Consider the following 21,848-nt stretch of genomic DNA (forward strand, 5'->3'; position numbering starts at 1 on the left):
AACCACCAAATCTCAAGCAAAAAAGTACATGATATTTTTGAATAACTTTTTTCTGAAAGTCGTAGAGACTCGGGCATTTCACACTTAGTAAAGGGGAGACAGCCACGCACCCACACCAAATTTCAGCCCATTTCGAGCAAGCAGCGCAGAGTTATTCACCCTAGGGTGAATAGGGTGAGGGCAGAAATGAGGGTTAGGGTTAGGGTTAGGGCTGCAATTAGGGTTAGGGTTGCAGCCAGGGTTAGGGTTAGGGTTGGGGAGGAAATCCCATTGAGAATTGAAGATTTTCTTGAATAACTTTTGTTCTGAAGGTCATAGAGACTTGGAAGTTGGTTCCATCTGAACTAATGTGGGGATGCCCGATCCATTGGTACCAGCCCCGAGCTTCTACGACCTCCGGAAGGGGTCAAACCACCAAATCTCAAGCAAAAAAGTACACGATATTTTTGAATAACTTTTTTTCTGAAAGTCGTAGAGACTCGGGCATTTCACACTTAGTAAAGGGGAGACAGCCACGCACCCACACCAAATTTCAGCCCGTTTCGAGCAAGCAGCGCAGAGTTATTCACCCTAGGGTGAATAGGGTGAGGGCAGAAATGAGGGTTAGGGTTAGGGCTGCAATTAGGGTTAGGGTTGCAGCCAGGGTTAGGGTTAGGGTTGGGGAGGAAATCCCATTGAGAATTGAAGATTTTCTTGAATAACTTTTGTTCTGAAGGTCATAGAGACTTGGAAGTTGGTTCCATCTGAACTAATGTGGGGATGCCCGATCCATTGGTACCAGCCCCAAGCTTCTACGACCTCCGGAAGGGGTCAAACCACCAAATCTCAAGCAAAAAAGTACACGATATTTTTGAACAACTTTTTTTCTGAAAGTCGTAGAGACTCGGGCATTTCACACTTAGTAAAGGGGAGACAGCCACGCACCCACACCAAATTTCAGCCCGTTTCGAGCAAGCAGCGCAGAGTTATTCACCCTAGGGTGAATAGGGTGAGGGCAGAAATGAGGGTTAGGGTTAGGGTTAGGGCTGCAATTAGGGTTAGGGTTGCAGCCAGGGTTAGGGTTAGGGTTGGGGAGGAAATCCCATTGAGAATTGAAGATTTTCTTGAATAACTTTTGTTCTGAAGGTCATAGAGACTTGGAAGTTGGTTCCATCTGAACTAATGTGGGGATGCCCGATCCATTGGTACCAGCCCCGAGCTTCTACGACCTCCGGAAGGGGTCAAACCACCAAATCTCAAGCAAAAAAGTACACGATATTTTTGAATAACTTTTTTTCTGAAAGTCGTAGAGACTCGGGCATTTCACACTTAGTAAAGGGGAGACAGCCACGCACCCACACCAAATTTCAGCCCGTTTCGAGCAAGCAACGCAGAGTTATTCACCCTAGGGTGAATAGGGTGAGGGCAGAAATGAGGGTTAGGGTTAGGGTTAGGGCTGCAATTAGGGTTAGGGTTGCAGCCAGGGTTAGGGTTAGGGTTGGGGAGGAAATCCCATTGAGAATTGAAGATTTTCTTGAATAACTTTTGTTCTGAAGGTCATAGAGACTCGGAAGTTGGTTCCATCTGAACTAATGTGGGGATGCCCGATCCATTGGTACCATCCCCGAGCTTCTACGACCTCCGGAAGGGGTCAAACCACCAAATCTCAAGCAAAAAAGTACACGATATTTTTGAATAACTTTTTTTCTGAAAGTTGTAGAGACTCGGGCATTTCACACTTAGTAAAGGGGAGACAGCCACACACCCACACCAAATTTCAGCCCGTTTCGAGCAAGCAGCGCAGAGTTATTCACCCTAGGGTGAATAGGGTGAGGGCAGAAATGAGGGTTAGGGTTAGGGTTAGGGCTGCAATTAGGGTTAGGGTTGCAGCCAGGGTTAGGGTTAGGGTTGGGGAGGAAATCCCATTGAGAATTGAAGATTTTCTTGAATAACTTTTGTTCTGAAGGTCATAGAGACTTGGAAGTTGGTTCCATCTGAACTAATGTGGGGATGCCCGATCCATTGGTACCAGCCCCGAGCTTCTACGACCTCCGGAAGGGGTCAAACCACCAAATCTCAAGCAAAAAAGTACACGATATTTTTGAATAACTTTTTTTCTGAAAGTCGTAGAGACTCGGGCATTTCACACTTAGTAAAGGGGAGACAGCCACGCACCCACACCAAATTTCAGCCCGTTTCGAGCAAGCAGCGCAGAGTTATTCACCCTAGGGTGAATAGGGTGAGGGCAGAAATGAGGGTTAGGGTTAGGGTTAGGGCTGCAATTAGGGTTAGGGTTGCAGCCAGGGTTAGGGTTAGGGTTGGGGAGGAAATCCCATTGAGAATTGAAGATTTTCTTGAATAACTTTTGTTCTGAAGGTCATAGAGACTTGGAAGTTGGTTCCATCTGAACTAATGTGGGGATGCCCGATCCATTGGTACCAGCCCCGAGCTTCTACGACCTCCAGAAGGGGTCAAACCACCAAATCTCAAGCAAAAAAGTACATGATATTTTTGAATAACTTTTTTCTGAAAGTCGTAGAGACTCGGGCATTTCACACTTAGTAAAGGGGAGACAGCCACGCACCCACACCAAATTTCAGCCCGTTTCGAGCAAGCAGCGCAGAGTTATTCACCCTAGGGTGAATAGGGTGAGGGCAGAAATGAGGGTTAGGGTTAGGGTTAGGGCTGCAATTAGGGTTAGGGTTGCAGCCAGGGTTAGGGTTAGGGTTGGGAAGGAAATCCCATTGAGAATTGAAGATTTTCTTGAATAACTTTTGTTCTGAAGGTCATAGAGACTTGGAAGTTGGTTCCATCTGAACTAATGTGGGGATGCCCGATCCATTGGTACCAGCCCCGAGCTTCTACGACCTCCGGAAGGGGTCAAACCACCAAATCTCAAGCAAAAAAGTACACGATATTTTTGAATAACTTTTTTTCTGAAAGTCGTAGAGACTCGGGCATTTCACACTTAGTAAAGGGGAGACAGCCACGCACCCACACCAAATTTCAGCCCGTTTCGAGCAAGCAGCGCAGAGTTATTCACCCTAGGGTGAATAGGGTGAGGGCAGAAATGAGGGTTAGGGTTAGGGTTAGGGCTGCAATTAGGGTTAGGGTTGCAGCCAGGGTTAGGGTTAGGGTTGGGGAGGAAATCCCATTGAGAATTGAAGATTTTCTTGAATAACTTTTGTTCTGAAGGTCATAGAGACTTGGAAGTTGGTTCCATCTGAACTAATGTGGGGATGCCCGATCCATTGGTACCAGCCCCGAGCTTCTACGACCTCCAGAAGGGGTCAAACCACCAAATCTCAAGCAAAAAAGTACATGATATTTTTGAATAACTTTTTTCTGAAAGTCGTAGAGACTCGGGCATTTCACACTTAGTAAAGGGGAGACAGCCACGCACCCACACCAAATTTCAGCCCGTTTCGAGCAAGCAGCGCAGAGTTATTCACCCTAGGGTGAATAGGGTGAGGGCAGAAATGAGGGTTAGGGTTAGGGTTAGGGCTGCAATTAGGGTTAGGGTTGCAGCCAGGGTTAGGGTTAGGGTTGGGGAGGAAATCCCATTGAGAATTGAAGATTTTCTTGAATAACTTTTGTTCTGAAGGTCATAGAGACTTGGAAGTTGGTTCCATCTGAACTAATGTGGGGATGCCCGATCCATTGGTACCAGCCCCGAGCTTCTACGACCTCCGGAAGGGGTCAAACCACCAAATCTCAAGCAAAAAAGTACACGATATTTTTGAATAACTTTTTTTCTGAAAGTCGTAGAGACTCGGGCATTTCACACTTAGTAAAGGGGAGACAGCCACGCACCCACACCAAATTTCAGCCCGTTTCGAGCAAGCAGCGCAGAGTTATTCACCCTAGGGTGAATAGGGTGAGGGCAGAAATGAGGGTTAGGGTTAGGGCTGCAATTAGGGTTAGGGTTGCAGCCAGGGTTAGGGTTAGGGTTGGGGAGGAAATCCCATTGAGAATTGAAGATTTTCTTGAATAACTTTTGTTCTGAAGGTCATAGAGACTTGGAAGTTGGTTCCATCTGAACTAATGTGGGGATGCCCGATCCATTGGTACCAGCCCCAAGCTTCTACGACCTCCGGAAGGGGTCAAACCACCAAATCTCAAGCAAAAAAGTACACGATATTTTTGAACAACTTTTTTTCTGAAAGTCGTAGAGACTCGGGCATTTCACACTTAGTAAAGGGGAGACAGCCACGCACCCACACCAAATTTCAGCCCGTTTCGAGCAAGCAGCGCAGAGTTATTCACCCTAGGGTGAATAGGGTGAGGGCAGAAATGAGGGTTAGGGTTAGGGTTAGGGCTGCAATTAGGGTTAGGGTTGCAGCCAGGGTTAGGGTTAGGGTTGGGGAGGAAATCCCATTGAGAATTGAAGATTTTCTTGAATAACTTTTGTTCTGAAGGTCATAGAGACTTGGAAGTTGGTTCCATCTGAACTAATGTGGGGATGCCCGATCCATTGGTACCAGCCCCGAGCTTCTACGACCTCCGGAAGGGGTCAAACCACCAAATCTCAAGCAAAAAAGTACACGATATTTTTGAATAACTTTTTTTCTGAAAGTCGTAGAGACTCGGGCATTTCACACTTAGTAAAGGGGAGACAGCCACGCACCCACACCAAATTTCAGCCCGTTTCGAGCAAGCAACGCAGAGTTATTCACCCTAGGGTGAATAGGGTGAGGGCAGAAATGAGGGTTAGGGTTAGGGTTAGGGCTGCAATTAGGGTTAGGGTTGCAGCCAGGGTTAGGGTTAGGGTTGGGGAGGAAATCCCATTGAGAATTGAAGATTTTCTTGAATAACTTTTGTTCTGAAGGTCATAGAGACTCGGAAGTTGGTTCCATCTGAACTAATGTGGGGATGCCCGATCCATTGGTACCATCCCCGAGCTTCTACGACCTCCGGAAGGGGTCAAACCACCAAATCTCAAGCAAAAAAGTACACGATATTTTTGAATAACTTTTTTTCTGAAAGTTGTAGAGACTCGGGCATTTCACACTTAGTAAAGGGGAGACAGCCACGCACCCACACCAAATTTCAGCCCGTTTCGAGCAAGCAGCGCAGAGTTATTCACCCTAGGGTGAATAGGGTGAGGGCAGAAATGAGGGTTAGGGTTAGGGTTAGGGCTGCAATTAGGGTTAGGGTTGCAGCCAGGGTTAGGGTTAGGGTTGGGGAGGAAATCCCATTGAGAATTGAAGATTTTCTTGAATAACTTTTGTTCTGAAGGTCATAGAGACTTGGAAGTTGGTTCCATCTGAACTAATGTGGGGATGCCCGATCCATTGGTACCAGCCCCGAGCTTCTACGACCTCCGGAAGGGGTCAAACCACCAAATCTCAAGCAAAAAAGTACACGATATTTTTGAATAACTTTTTTTCTGAAAGTCGTAGAGACTCGGGCATTTCACACTTAGTAAAGGGGAGACAGCCACGCACCCACACCAAATTTCAGCCCGTTTCGAGCAAGCAGCGCAGAGTTATTCACCCTAGGGTGAATAGGGTGAGGGCAGAAATGAGGGTTAGGGTTAGGGTTAGGGCTGCAATTAGGGTTAGGGTTGCAGCCAGGGTTAGGGTTAGGGTTGGGGAGGAAATCCCATTGAGAATTGAAGATTTTCTTGAATAACTTTTGTTCTGAAGGTCATAGAGACTCGGAAGTTGGTTCCATCTGAACTAATGTGGGGATGCCCGATCCATTGGTACCATCCCCGAGCTTCTACGACCTCCGGAAGGGGTCAAACCACCAAATCTCAAGCAAAAAAGTACACGATATTTTTGAATAACTTTTTTTCTGAAAGTTGTAGAGACTCGGGCATTTCACACTTAGTAAAGGGGAGACAGCCACGCACCCACACCAAATTTCAGCCCGTTTCGAGCAAGCAGCGCAGAGTTATTCACCCTAGGGTGAATAGGGTGAGGGCAGAAATGAGGGTTAGGGTTAGGGTTAGGGCTGCAATTAGGGTTAGGGTTGCAGCCAGGGTTAGGGTTGGGGAGGAAATCCCATTGAGAATTGAAGATTTTCTTGAATAACTTTTGTTCTGAAGGTCATAGAGACTTGGAAGTTGGTTCCATCTGAACTAATGTGGGGATGCCCGATCCATTGGTACCAGCCCCGAGCTTCTACGACCTCCGGAAGGGGTCAAACCACCAAATCTCAAGCAAAAAAGTACACGATATTTTTGAATAACTTTTTTTCTGAAAGTCGTAGAGACTCGGGCATTTCACACTTAGTAAAGGGGAGACAGCCACGCACCCACACCAAATTTCAGCCCGTTTCGAGCAAGCAGCGCAGAGTTATTCACCCTAGGGTGAATAGGGTGAGGGCAGAAATGAGGGTTAGGGTTAGGGTTAGGGCTGCAATTAGGGTTAGGGTTGCAGCCAGGGTTAGGGTTAGGGTTGGGGAGGAAATCCCATTGAGAATTGAAGATTTTCTTGAATAACTTTTGTTCTGAAGGTCATAGAGACTCGGAAGTTGGTTCCATCTGAACTAATGTGTGGATGCCTGATCCATTGGTACCATCCCCGAGCTTCTACGACCTCCGGAAGGGGTCAAACCACCAAATCTCAAGCAAAAAAGTACACGATATTTTTGAATAACTTTTTTTCTGAAAGTCGTAGAGACTCGGGCATTTCACACTTAGTAAAGGGGAGACAGCCACGCACCCACACCAAATTTCAGCCCGTTTCGAGCAAGCAGCGCAGAGTTATTCACCCTAGGGTGAATAGGGTGAGGGCAGAAATGAGGGTTAGGGTTAGGGTTAGGGCTGCAATTAGGGTTAGGGTTGCAGCCAGGGTTAGGGTTGGGGAGGAAATCCCATTGAGAATTGAAGATTTTCTTGAATAACTTTTGTTCTGAAGGTCATAGAGACTTGGAAGTTGGTTCCATCTGAACTAATGTGGGGATGCCCGATCCATTGGTACCAGCCCCAAGCTTCTACGACCTCCGGAAGGGGTCAAACCACCAAATCTCAAGCAAAAAAGTACACGATATTTTTGAATAACTTTTTTTCTGAAAGTCGTAGAGACTCGGGCATTTCACACTTAGTAAAGGGGAGACAGCCACGCACCCACACCAAATTTCAGCCCGTTTCGAGCAAGCAGCGCAGAGTTATTCACCCTAGGGTGAATAGGGTGAGGGCAGAAATGAGGGTTAGGGTTAGGGTTAGGGCTGCAATTAGGGTTAGGGTTGCAGCCAGGGTTAGGGTTAGGGTTGGGGAGGAAATCCCATTGAGAATTGAAGATTTTCTTGAATAACTTTTGTTCTGAAGGTCATAGAGACTTGGAAGTTGGTTCCATCTGAACTAATGTGGGGATGCCCGATCCATTGGTACCAGCCCCGAGCTTCTACGACCTCCGGAAGGGGTCAAACCACCAAATCTCAAGCAAAAAAGTACACAATATTTTTGAATAACTTTTTTTCTGAAAGTCGTAGAGACTCGGGCATTTCACACTTAGTAAAGGGGAGACAGCCACGCACCCACACCAAATTTCAGCCCGTTTCGAGCAAGCAACGCAGAGTTATTCACCCTAGGGTGAATAGGGTGAGGGCAGAAATGAGGGTTAGGGTTAGGGTTAGGGCTGCAATTAGGGTTAGGGTTGCAGCCAGGGTTAGGGTTAGGGTTGGGGAGGAAATCCCATTGAGAATTGAAGATTTTCTTGAATAACTTTTGTTCTGAAGGTCATAGAGACTTGGAAGTTGGTTCCATCTGAACTAATGTGGGGATGCCCGATCCATTGGTACCAGCCCCGAGCTTCTACGACCTCCGGAAGGGGTCAAACCACCAAATCTCAAGCAAAAAAGTACATGATATTTTTGAATAACTTTTTTTCTGAAAGTCGTAGAGACTCGGGCATTTCACACTTAGTAAAGGGGAGACAGTCACGCACCCACACCAAATTTCAGCCCGTTTCGAGCAAGCAGCGCAGAGTTATTCACCCTAGGGTGAATAGGGTGAGGGCAGAAATGAGGGTTAGGGTTAGGGTTAGGGCTGCAATTAGGGTTAGGGTTGCAGCCAGGGTTAGGGTTAGGGTTGGGGAGGAAATCCCATTGAGAATTGAAGATTTTCTTGAATAACTTTTGTTCTGAAGGTCATAGAGACTTGGAAGTTGGTTCCATCTGAACTAATGTGGGGATGCCCGATCCATTGGTACCAGCCCCGAGCTTCTACGACCTCCGGAAGGGGTCAAACCACCAAATCTCAAGCAAAAAAGTACACGATATTTTTGAATAACTTTTTTTCTGAAAGTCGTAGAGACTCGGGCATTTCACACTTAGTAAAGGGGAGACAGCCACGCACCCACACCAAATTTCAGCCCGTTTCGAGCAAGCAGCGCAGAGTTATTCACCCTAGGGTGAATAGGGTGAGGGCAGAAATGAGGGTTAGGGTTAGGGTTAGGGCTGCAATTAGGGTTAGGGTTGCAGCCAGGGTTAGGGTTAGGGTTGGGGAGGAAATCCCATTGAGAATTGAAGATTTTCTTGAATAACTTTTGTTCTGAAGGTCATAGAGACTCGGAAGTTGGTTCCATCTGAACTAATGTGGGGATGCCCGATCCATTGGTACCAGCCCCGAGCTTCTACGACCTCCGGAAGGGGTCAAACCACCAAATCTCAAGCAAAAAAGTACACGATATTTTTGAATAACTTTTTTTCTGAAAGTCGTAGAGACTCGGGCATTTCACACTTAGTAAAGGGGAGACAGCCACGCACCCACACCAAATTTCAGCCCGTTTCGAGCAAGCAGCGCAGAGTTATTCACCCTAGGGTGAATAGGGTGAGGGCAGAAATGAGGGTTAGGGTTAGGGTTAGGGCTGCAATTAGGGTTAGGGTTGCAGCCAGGGTTAGGGTAAGGAAAGTGATGTGTTTTCTCAACATTACAGCATCTAATTTAGTCAAGAAATAACTCAAATTAAAATGATGACCTGAGCTCAGTATGTTGAGTCCCTTTTAACATTCTCATCTGGTTTCATTTAGACTGAGGTTTTACCCTCAAAGATTTGTTATTTCACAAAAGGTTGTGTCTTGTTTTACTTTATTCTTCTCTCAATTACTATTCTCATAAGCCTGAATCCCCAAGTTAGTAACTGCTTTGATACTTAGTAATAATATTCATTCTGTTTACTGATGTAAGTTAGAGAGATATACTTAACACCTTTCGTCAAAAAGTGACAGTTTTACGACTTTGAACTTTTACCTAGTGAGGTCACGAGAAGGGGGGGGGGGGGGGGAGAGGGGGGTGAGAAGAGGGGGAGGAGGGGGGTTTAGGAAGTGGGGGGTCATAAAAAAAAAATTAAAAAAATAGATAAAGTGAGGGGGATTAAAAACCAGATACAGGGTGAGGTCAGAGAGCGCACTTAGCTGCAGGAGAACTCAGTATGTAAACATCCAAAGAATAACAACAGGTGTGATTGTATGGCTCCTCTCTCTCACAGACAGAGGCCTAAATGATGCAGAAAAATAAAAAACTAAATGGGTAAAACAGGAACAAGGGTCCAAGTTGACTTTCTATGGTTTTGACTGTCTCAGATTTGGTCAAGCTTGTCAGGGTGTGTTATCACAGATCAAAAATGTTATGACTTTTTATTTTAAGGCTGGAGGTTCCCTATCTATCACAAACTGAACTAAATTCTCAAACACTTCCTGTGTGCTCAAAAGTCCTGTTCGTTTAATAGAGTCTAGAGCTCTAACTACTACCACAAACTAAATCCTCCAGGCTGCTCGTTTACCAGCCAGCTCACAGTATGTAATGTGTAAATCAGACAGTGTTAGAGTTTTAAAAAAAAAAATATTTACACTATGTAGCTAGGCATGCAGTTCCAGTCTTTATGGTATCAAAGCTTATCATATCCTAGACCTGACACTGTTTGATGCACAGAGCTACAGTATCTTATCATGTGAGTGACGTTGCTGCAAACTAGTACTTTTCCAAAGCTGTCCGTGATAATGTGGGGTGCAGTGTCATACTGTGCACTTCGAGTATTCTCAAAATAAATCCACTCAATTTACCAAAAAAATCTGATGAGCCATCAAATGCACTCATCAAACAGAATCAGAACAAGAGATTGATGTATACACAATGTATTTGTATCAGACAAACTGAAAGGACATTTTGTTACTTTCTAAATATTAAACTCTAAAACATTACACAGCCTTTTATCACTATACTTTGCTCTTAATTTCATATTGTTTCAAATAATTGTATATTTTATTTTCAGATATGTTGAACTGTTTTCTATTATTATTATTAACAACATTTTTTTTGTGCTAATTAAACTCATGGATCTTGTGAAAGATCATGCTCATTACAGATAGCCCCCTTCTGATGTATGTAGCAAAGGGCCAGGAGTGATTAGGCAGCCAACTAGTGTGGGAAAAGCGGTGACTCACAGGTTATGCAACTGAAAATCACCTGAAGTAGTGGTTTGAATATGATTATATATGTTATCTAAATGAATGGGAAATTTAGTTTGAGTTATTCTTTGACCCTAAATAATAATAAACCAAGGGCATGGGAGTGCCTAATCAATGATTAACTTATTTTAATTTTACTTTTACTTTAAAATTGATCCTTGAACACAACTTTTGTTCCAGGTGAAGACTCAGGTACAGTTTAAGCTAATTAATTGATTTTTATAAGGACATAGATTTTTGTCTGTGAGCACTGGATGTGTGCTAATTGTTATCTCGGGTTTTCAATGAAACCTTATTAAACAATTGGACAAATGAAGTCTTATATTTATGTAACCCAGATCTCCTGGGCCTGAGTTCGTAAACACACAAAAAAAAAATGAATATGATCTCAGAAGAATATTTGAAACGAATCTTATCTTTTGTTTAAATTCCTCTAATTAATATTAAAGACCACCACAACTGTATTTTAAAAGTCAAAACCTTCACAGGTGTTTATTTACAATAGGAAATAAATGAAAAGGCCGTGAATTCCTCTCAGGAAGTAAAATATTTACAAAACAAAATAAATGCACAAAATAAAATACAGGGTCTCTTTAAATTGTTTAAACTGTTCCTTTGACTTCTCAATTTACCCTTTAATTCACTGGTTAAATAAAATCTTTACCTTTCACAGGTCTCCGAATAAAAACAAACACAATTCCTATCAACTGTAAATTAACTCACAAACATCACATGTGGGCCCACTTCAGAAATGATCAACTTGAAACTTAGTTGCAGGCCTGTAGTGATGCTCTGGTGCGGTGAGGTCTGAAAACTGAGTGGCCACTTCACTCAATCAAGAGCATAAAATAAAAGCACGTGCATGGTCATATCAGTTCGATACTCACAGGTCCAAAACGAGGAGCAATGGGGCAACGACAGTCACAGAAAGGGGTGATGGCAGTCACAATCCGAACACAGGCAGCACACACAGTGGCGAAAATCCAGGGAAGAATAAAACAGCAGGGTCCATCCACCAGCAACCATCTCAGTTTCTCTCTCTCTTCACAGACGTCCGTCTCCTTTAATTACATGAACTCTTTTGAGCCATAATATCATCAGGCTAAATCGTACTGACTTAACGTTAGCCCGTTTTAGCATTGAAAACAACAGTGCTAAAGCTAAGATATACAGACACATTTCAACCTTTAGAATTGGCTCTCCTATAACTGAACCAGAACCCCTCCCCTCCCACTCCTCCCTCCCCTCCCACTCCTCCCCCTCCTGCATTCTGGAAGGTCCCAGCAGCTGCTTTGGTAAATTTCACTGTTGACTTAATAACATACTTTCAGTAAAAATGTAAATGTGCCTTGATTTGTTCATGTAAGTGCATTTAGCAATTAAAAATTCAGAAAGTTAGCAAACACATGCACATGCAGAATATAAATGTCCATTAGAAATGTAAAATAACGTGGGATCTGTCACATGTTTAATGTCACATTTAAAGTAAATGGCGGTAAGTTGTCCTGATCATGGGAAGCTATGGTGGAGGGGTAGAGCGGTTACCAGAAGGGTAGCAGTTCAATCCCCAGTTTGCCTCATCTGCATGCTGAAGTGTCCTTGAATAGAAAAAAAAAGTTCTGCTAATAGACGCACTGTATGAATGTGTGTGAACGACAATGAATGGCAAACTGTAGTGTAAAGCGCTCTGAGTGGTCATCAAGACTAGAAAAGCTCTATATGAATACAAACCATTTACCATCACTTGTCATCCTCTCCCTGTCAGAGGCCGGAGAGAAGTGAGGAAAGGCATGGGCACAATAAAGATAGGCATGCTGCAGATCATTGCAACCAACCTCCACCACCATGGTAGTCAATAATTACCATCTCTCCTGAAGTACTGTGGTTTCATTTCTGTCCGGGTGTATTTGTCAACCTAAATGAGCTGAAACCAACACCAAGGTTACTGGCAGCACTGCTTGCACACAGCAACACAGCCATTCACCCAATCAAGTTTACCTGGGTTTTAGTCAAGGTATATATGCTTCAGTGGGATACAGCTGACAGGCCTAATGGTCAATTCCTTTTGAATTGACCAATTGACCTTAGGAACAAATCATTTAACCAGTACTTCACATACTGCGAAGTAACACTATGAACTGAAAAACATTAGATGCACAAGTTACCATGTAAAATAAACACTATATAACAAGAAATCAATGGTAGCCTTGTCATAGCACCATTACACCGCTTACACATATATAAAGTTTTACCTTAAACAGACCATTAGTTTTAGCCATTAATTTTCAACAATATTTTATAGTATTAAACAGTATAGTAGATTACATACAAATCATTTAAAAAAACAGTAATACAAAATCTGTCTGCAGGCGGAGCATTAATCATTAATCATTAAGGAATGATAAAGGAATGATAAAAGAAATGTAAATGTTTTCTTTCCAGTCACTGTGACCTTTGGCCACTGAAATCTAACATATTCATCTTTGAATCAAAGTGGATCAAATAAATTAACTCTTGAGTCCAACTAAATGTGAAATGATTCCCTCAAGGTGTTCCGGAGATACTGTGTCATGTTCACAAAATAATTTGCTTGTGAGGCTACAGTGACATTGACCGTTGACCACCAAAATCTAATCAGGTCACATTTAAGTCCAAGTGAATGATCTGTGCCAAATTTGTAGAAATTCTCTCAAGACGTTCTCGACATATATGACAAGAATGGGAAAAAAATACCAAAAACATATGGACATTGGCTGTCAGGACAGGAAAATAGAAATCTGAAGCTGTGAGATGGTCATTATTTATGAATCATCAAATGGCATTAAAATGACATTAATTATCCCTTCTATGTAGTCTTATGTTTTGCTTTATATGTGGGTTTTAAGATGGGAGATGTTTGTACATAAATTTGCAGAGATAATAGTGTAACTTAAAAGATTACATGAGCTAGTCCATTCATGTGATAGATAATAAACTCTACAGAAACTCAGTCAATTCCCTTGAGTTTCAGTTCGTCTTCAACTCGGCTGAGGTAATCAGGATCTGGGTATCCATTGCTGCAGAGACAATGACAGAAAATAAATGACTTTATATGGACAGTTTCCTATCAATGAAAATCTGTACGCATGATTGGTGGTCATTAGCCCTGTAGCATGCTGCCAGCAAAAACACAAGACTTGTGTACAGATGATTACATTTAGGTCACATGAATAAGTTTCTCTTTTCACAAATACACAGATTATATACATTTTATTATATACATATTTTATATGTGATTTGCGGCTGTGGCTGCAGGGGGGTAGAGAGGTGGACCTCTAACCAGTAGGTCGGTGGTTCTATCTGCATGCCATACTGTCCTTGGGCAAGATACTGAACCCAGAATTACACACTCATAGAAAAAGTGCTGCCCATAGATGCAGTGTATGAATGTGTGAATGGGTGAATGGCAATAAATTGTACTGTAAAGCTCTTTGAGTGGTCATCAAGACTAGAAAAGCTCTATATAAATACAGACCAATTACCATTTCTGTCACAGCCCTCTTACTTAGGCTCCGGCCATAATGAACTGATTACAGGGAAGGCCGTTTTGTTCTTGTGAATGTGTCTGAGCAGAGAATCTCCTGCTACGTTGTTTATATGTGGAAAACAAACTGGGGAATGTCTTTGCACATTCAAAGTGACAGTCTTGTGAAAACACCTCCTACTTTTCACCATCGCTGTTGGTCGTTCGTAGTATTATAAGCAACCAAGTGCGGAGTAGACAATCTACTTCCTGTTCACACTGACCTGGTGTCATGATAAACGTTTATGTACCAGTCAGATACAGGCTACTTAACTGTTGTTAAATGTTTAAGATAAAAGTACTTGTTTGACCTATTATTCTATCATTTTATTCATCTACAATATGTCATTAGACCATTTATACTGAAGTAGCTGAGTAAGCAGCAAGTGAAGCTACAGTAAAATACATTATAAACTGTTTTATAAACAGAAATGTTAGATATATTGTGGGAGCTTGTTTCTCTTTGATTTGTGGTGAGTTACTGGATCATTTAAGCTTCTGAGAACTTCAGATGGAAAAAAAAAAAAAAGCTTTAAACGACGAGAATTATTTTTCAGAAACAAAAAAATGTTCAAAACCACTCGTAAAGTCTTTAACAACGTGTTTAACAGCTTGTTATATTATGTATTGTTTGAAATCTTCATTTTAAAGTAAGCTGTCAAATAAATGCAATGCAGTATAACATACAATATTTCTCTCTGAAATGAACAAGAGTAGAATTTTGAAGTAGTGTTAAGTGCTTTTATGTTGTGAAATAAAAAAAGAAATATTGATATTTACAGTATTTGTATTTGTGAGTATTTTATGTGTAGTGTAAACTGTCCAGCCTGCAGAAGAGGAGTTATGTACATCTTGGGGAGCATATTCTTCTCTTAAGTGGAGAACAAAATATGCTTATTTAGTGTATAAGTATGTTTATTACTACACTAACAAACAACTAAGGCCAAAATATTGAAATCTACATTTTCTCTGTCTATTGCTACAATTTGAAGTAAAGAGGTGAGATCTTGAATCTGTCAATGAGCAGCGTGTCTCACACTGCTGAGCTGCGCTGATCACTCAGGCAGTGGACACTCCAAAATATGTTAACATGGGTGCCAAAATTATTCATAATGATCACAATATTGACTGAAATAATCATGATCATGTGACTGTATTATTCCTGCCATTGTTAGTGGAGCGACCCAAGCAATCATCTGTTGGTGGAAATATACCGATACAATTTATAAGGCTAATTAGCTGTCTGTCTGATATTATTATTTTTTGAAAAAATTGAATATCTGTGTTTTGTCTTTTACACTCTTATTTAATTCTCCTCTTTCTTTCCTTTTTGTACTCAGACATTATCTATGCTTATTATAGTGATTTATCAGCATCAGTATGTTGCTGGAAATTTCTTATTTTCAATTAATATTTCTAATAAATAAACGATTAACCATAAAAATGTGGACTCAGAGTCACTCTTAGCCACATAATAATGGACATCTTGGAAGAACATAATTAGGTGGAGAAACATCTACTGTCTGTCTGCATGCGGAGCATCCTAATCCTGGTCAGACATATGAAGGTGTATCGTGCATGGCCTATCTCCCAGACTCCTCAGAGGGCAGGAGGATCCTGAAGCTGTTGATACATGCCTTTGATTAGAGAATCATCTTCACCGTGGGTCGCTCCACTAACACTGGCAGGAATAATACAGTCACATGATCATGATTATTTCAGTCAATATTGTGATCATTATGAATAATTTTGGCACCCATGTTAACATATTTTGGAGTGTCCACTGCCTGAGTGATCAGCGCAGCTCAGCAGTGTGAGACACGCTGCTCATTGACAGATTCAAGATCTCACCTCTTTACTTCAAATTGTAGCAATAGACAGAGAAAATGTAGATTTCAATATTTTGGCCTTAGTTGTTTGTTAGTGTAGTAATAAACATACTTATACACTAAATAAGCATATTTTGTTCTCCACTTAAGAGAAGAATATGCTCCCCAAGATGTACATAACTCCTCTTCTGCAGGCTGGACAGTTTACACTACACATAAAATACTCACAAATACAAATACTGTAAATATCAATATTTCTTTTTTTATTTCACAACATAAAAGCACTTAACACTACTTCAAAATTCTACTCTTGTTCATTTCAGAGAGAAATATTGTATGTTATACTGCATTGCATTTATTTGACAGCTTACTTTAAAATGAAGATTTCAAACAATACATAATATAACAAGCTGTTAAACACGTTGTTAAAGACTTTACGAGTGGTTTTGAACATTTTTTTGTTTCTGAAAAATAATTCTCGTCGTTTAAAGCTTTTTTTTTTTTTTCCATCTGAAGTTCTCAGAAGCTTAAATGATCCAGTAACTCACCACAAATCAAAGAGAAACAAGCTCCCACAATATATCTAACATTTCTGTTTATAAAACAGTTTATAATGTATTTTACTGTAGCTTCACTTGCTGCTTACTCAGCTACTTCAGTATAAATGGTCTAATGACATATTGTAGATGAATAAAATGATAGAATAATAGGTCAAACAAGTACTTTTATCTTAAACATTTAACAACAGTTAAGTAGCCTGTATCTGACTGGTACATAAACGTTTATCATGACACCAGGTCAGTGTGAACAGGAAGTAGATTGTCTACTCCGCACTTGGTTGCTTATAATACTACGAACGACCAACAGCGATGGTGAAAAGTAGGAGGTGTTTTCACAAGACTGTCACTTTGAATGTGCAAAGACATTCCCCAGTTTGTTTTCCACATATAAACAACGTAGCAGGAGATTCTCTGCTCAGACACATTCACAAGAACAAAACGGCCTTCCCTGTAATCAGTTCATTATGGCCGGAGCCTAAGTAAGAGGGCTGTGACAGAAATGGTAATTGGTCTGTATTTATATAGAGCTTTTCTAGTCTTGATGACCACTCAAAGAGCTTTACAGTACAATTTATTGCCATTCACCCATTCACACATTCATACACTGCATCTATGGGCAGCACTTTTTCTATGAGTGTGTAATTCTGGGTTCAGTATCTTGCCCAAGGACAGTATGGCATGCAGATAGAACCACCGACCTACTGGTTAGAGGTCCACCTCTCTACCCCCCTGCAGCCACAGCCGCAAATCACATATAAAATATGTATATAATAAAATGTATATAATCTGTGTATTTGTGAAAAGAGAAACTTATTCATGTGACCTAAATGTAATCATCTGTACACAAGTCTTGTGTTTTTGCTGGCAGCATGCTACAGGGCTAATGACCACCAATCATGCGTACAGATTTTCATTGATAGGAAACTGTCCATATAAAGTCATTTATTTTCTGTCATTGTCTCTGCAGCAATGGATACCCAGATCCTGATTACCTCAGCCGAGTTGAAGACGAACTGAAACTCAAGGGAATTGACTGAGTTTCTGTAGAGTTTATTATCTATCACATGAATGGACTAGCTCATGTAATCTTTTAAGTTACACTATTATCTCTGCAAATTTATGTACAAACATCTCCCATCTTAAAACCCACATATAAAGCAAAACATAAGACTACATAGAAGGGATAATTAATGTCATTTTAATGCCATTTGATGATTCATAAATAATGACCATCTCACAGCTTCAGATTTCTATTTTCCTGTCCTGACAGCCAATGTCCATATGTTTTTGGTATTTTTTTCCCATTCTTGTCATATATGTCGAGAACGTCTTGAGAGAATTTCTACAAATTTGGCACAGATCATTCACTTGGACTTAAATGTGACCTGATTAGATTTTGGTGGTCAACGGTCAATGTCACTGTAGCCTCACAAGCAAATTATTTTGTGAACATGACACAGTATCTCCGGAACACCTTGAGGGAATCATTTCACATTTAGTTGGACTCAAGAGTTAATTTATTTGATCCACTTTGATTCAAAGATGAATATGTTAGATTTCAGTGGCCAAAGGTCACAGTGACTGGAAAGAAAACATTTACATTTCTTTTATCATTCCTTTATCATTCCTTAATGATTAATGATTAATGCTCCGCCTGCAGACAGATTTTGTATTACTGTTTTTTTAAATGATTTGTATGTAATCTACTATACTGTTTAATACTATAAAATATTGTTGAAAATTAATGGCTAAAACTAATGGTCTGTTTAAGGTAAAACTTTATATATGTGTAAGCGGTGTAATGGTGCTATGACAAGGCTACCATTGTTTTCTTGTTATATAGTGTTTATTTTACATGGTAACTTGTGCATCTAATGTTTTTCAGTTCATAGTGTTACTTCGCAGTATGTGAAGTACTGGTTAAATGATTTGTTCCTAAGGTCAATTGGTCAATTCAAAAGGAATTGACCATTAGGCCTGTCAGCTGTATCCCACTGAAGCATATATACCTTGACTAAAACCCAGGTAAACTTGATTGGGTGAATGGCTGTGTTGCTGTGTGCAAGCAGTGCTGCCAGTAACCTTGGTGTTGGTTTCAGCTCATTTAGGTTGACAAATACACCCGGACAGAAATGAAACCACAGTACTTCAGGAGAGATGGTAATTATTGACTACCATGGTGGTGGAGGTTGGTTGCAATGATCTGCAGCATGCCTATCTTTATTGTGCCCATGCCTTTCCTCACTTCTCTCCGGCCTCTGACAGGGAGAGGATGACAAGTGATGGTAAATGGTTTGTATTCATATAGAGCTTTTCTAGTCTTGATGACCACTCAGAGCGCTTTACACTACAGTTTGCCATTCATTGTCGTTCACACACATTCATACAGTGCGTCTATTAGCAGAACTTTTTTTTTCTATTCAAGGACACTTCAGCATGCAGATGAGGCAAACTGGGGATTGAACTGCTACCCTTCTGGTAACCGCTCTACCCCTCCACCATAGCTTCCCATGATCAGGACAACTTACCGCCATTTACTTTAAATGTGACATTAAACATGTGACAGATCCCACGTTATTTTACATTTCTAATGGACATTTATATTCAGTTTTTTTTAAGCTAATGTACTTACATAATTTTACTGTTCTCATGGTTGAATGCACTTATTGTCAATAACTTTGGATAAAAGCTTCAGCTAAATGTAATATAATGTAATATAAATACTATGTTAGTGCACTGATCCTTGAGTTACTACTGTGATTCTTCTGTTTGTTTGTTTTGGCAGGTGGCAACCAATATCAAAGTGCATCACCAATAGATCAAAAGACTCTGTGCCCTTTGATGTTGGTCACATAGGCCAAGGCTTATTCTGATCATAGTGACAATTTAATGCATAATATTGAATGTCCTTTGATATTTTATTTTTGATTTTGTATGTGTACAGCTGTAATCCACCATTGGAGATACATTAGCTAAAGATTTTGTCAAGACTTCTAATGTCACAGAGCTCCATGGCGCCCACACCTATGATGAACAAAGTCCTGCAGAAAGGCCCAAAACCACCAACAAGCAGATACTCCAATGCCAATACTAATTGCCAAAGGAGTATTCAACACAATCCCACAGAAATGTCCAATTCTGGAATCCAATGCAGGGATGCTTCAATGAAATCCTGCAATGATACATCTGCTAAGTATAAGAGGTCTTGGATTAGGCCTTCTTCTACTTTTTGTACTGTGCAGACCATGGTAACAAAATTAGCAGATGGAGACGTAAAAAGACAGATCGATAGCATGATTAAGGTTGCTGCAGTTGCCAAGGATAATAATGCCCAGATCCAGGAGAAAACACTGATCCAGGCGAAGTTGTTAGAGAGGGACAAGCATTTAGATAAAATTATGAATGTGGCAATACAGAAGACCAAAGAGGTTGAGGAAAAGAATGAGAAAATTCAGAAACAACATGTGGACAAGATAAAGCAAAACAATTACGAGCACATACTGCAACATCAGATAAATAAGGACCTGCAAGAAACCAAGTTCCAACTAGAGAACGATAAGCATCAAGAGATTTATGACAGAATGAAGCAGGAAGATCTCAATGTTGTGAAGGAGAAGATGAAGAAGAAGCAGCGTTTAGGAGAGGAAATGAGGCAAATCATTAAAGAGAAGATGGAGGCCAAGGAGCGAAGTAAAGAGGTGGAGAAGCTCGCTGACATGAAAATAGTTTCCCAAGGGATGGAGAACTTGAAGCAACTATCAAAGAGGGCTGCACCTAATCCAAAGCTGATAGAATTGAGCAAGAAACAAGATTTGGTGTTTGCCAAACTGGAAGCCCATAATAAGCAAAAGGATTTCAAGTTAAAGGAGCAGGAACTTAGCCTCAAAAGAGCTGAAGAAACTAAAGAGAGAGAATTGATCATGAAGCAGAAAGATTTGGCTGAAAAGCGAGCCCATTCCAATGCAATGTTGAGGGCATGTTTATCAGCACAGGTTCTTTTTAAAAGCCAACTCAAGAAAACGCAGGCTGACCAGGAGAGGGCTAAAGATAAGAGGTACATTAAGGCTGATCAGGAACTATCAAAGAGGGCTGCACCTAATCCAAAGCTGATAGAATTGAGCAAGAAACAAGATTTGGTGTTTGCCAAACTGGAAGCCCATAATAAGCAAAAGGATTTCAAGTTAAAGGAGCAGGAACTTAGCCTCAAAAGAGCTGAAGAAACTAAAGAGAGAGAATTGATCATGAAGCAGAAAGATTTGGCTGAAAAGCGAGCCCATTCCAATGCAATGTTGAGGGCATGTTTATCAGCACAGGTTCTTTTTAAAAGCCAACTCAAGAAAACGCAGGCTGACCAGGAGAGGACTAAAGATAAGAGGTACATTAAGGCTGATCAGGAGGAATTCATCAAGATGAAGAAGAAGAAGCTGAATGAGGAAAATCTGCGTAATTTAGACATCCTCAAACAACAGATGATGAATCGTCAGCTCTTAGCCAATGCTAGGTGCAGAAAGCAATCAGAGGAGGCCAAACAGTTCATAGAAAGAGAGCAGGAGAGCTTAATGCACCTTAATGAGTACAAAGAGAAGGTGTTGATGGACGCCAGGGCTTCAGGGGTCCCTGAAGAGCAGTTAATTGTTTTCAATAGAAACGCAACTTCCCTCATAAAGAAAGAAAACCATTGCCTGAACCTATCTGGAGGAAATCAGTAGGCCAACCTACTTCCCAACATCTAATCTAACTTCATTAGATGGAAGATTCTCTCTATGCCTGTTTCTGTCTCTCCCCTCTATTTAATTTAATTTAATTAAATAGAGGGCCTTGAGGTAATGCATGTTCAGATGTGTGTGAGTTTACTCCAGGTGCTCTGGTTTCTCGCACAATTAAATAAATAATATTTACAGCACTTTTCTTGTCTTGATGACCATGGTTACACACTCACAGCATTTCTGGTTTCATGTTATATGTCACTTCCTGTTTTACTTTGACACTCACGCTTGTCTCTGTTCTCTTTTATTAACGTCACTCCCACGCTTGTGTGTCTCACGGATTACCTTCCCCTCCCTAATACGTTACACCTGTGTCTAGTTAACCTCACCTCAGTAAATATTTAAGGTCTGTGTCTCCCCGAGTCCAGTGCCAGTTTGTCTTATCTTGTACTTTAGAGTTCCGGCGTTATACCCACGTTTTTGTAGTTAGCCACTGTGGTGGCAATTTCTGTGAAACAAGCACAAAGTCAAACACTTCTTTCTGAAAGTTTAATTCAGCATCTGCAGATGGACTCATCAGTACACATCACCTGAATGACATGCACAAATGAGCAAAGAACACAGGAGAATCTGTGTTCTTATAACTCTCAGCCCCCTCCCACTAAGCATGCAAAGGTATTTATTACCCTCCTGTAGTTTCACTCAGTGGAGGAGACATCCTGTCCATTTGTTTACATGTTCTGTGGATGACCCCCCCTGTGAGATCCCAGTTGTTTGATCCCAATCAGAGATACCA

At 41.2% G+C, this 21,848-nt stretch overlaps 1 protein-coding gene and 2 long non-coding RNA genes across 3 annotated transcripts; 1 reads left to right on the forward strand and 2 right to left on the reverse strand.

Moving 5' to 3' along the window:
- Positions 1 to 14,684: 14,684 nt before the first annotated feature.
- LOC138407749 (uncharacterized) lies at positions 14,685 to 17,286 on the reverse strand. Its single transcript, XR_011241087.1, has 2 exons — positions 15,809 to 17,286; positions 14,685 to 15,638 (listed from the first exon to the last, which is right to left on the reverse strand). It is a non-coding gene; the product is annotated as an uncharacterized lncRNA (long non-coding RNA).
- Positions 17,287 to 17,840: 554 nt separating this feature from the next.
- On the reverse strand, positions 17,841 to 19,134 carry LOC138407747 (uncharacterized). The gene is made up of 2 exons (XR_011241085.1): positions 18,979 to 19,134; positions 17,841 to 18,604 (listed from the first exon to the last, which is right to left on the reverse strand). It is a non-coding gene; the product is annotated as an uncharacterized lncRNA (long non-coding RNA).
- A 505-nt stretch (positions 19,135 to 19,639) lies between these two features.
- LOC138407777 (cilia- and flagella-associated protein 45-like) lies at positions 19,640 to 21,055 on the forward strand. The gene has a single exon (XM_069525249.1). It carries the CDS (start codon positions 19,640 to 19,642, stop codon positions 21,053 to 21,055), a length of 1,416 nt encoding a protein of 471 aa, XP_069381350.1.
- The last annotated feature ends 793 nt before the right edge of the window (positions 21,056 to 21,848 follow it).

Source organism: Paralichthys olivaceus, chromosome 5 (assembly GCF_024713975.1).
Source record: "Paralichthys olivaceus isolate ysfri-2021 chromosome 5, ASM2471397v2, whole genome shotgun sequence".
In the NCBI taxonomy this organism is placed as follows: Eukaryota; Metazoa; Chordata; class Actinopteri; order Pleuronectiformes; family Paralichthyidae; genus Paralichthys; species Paralichthys olivaceus.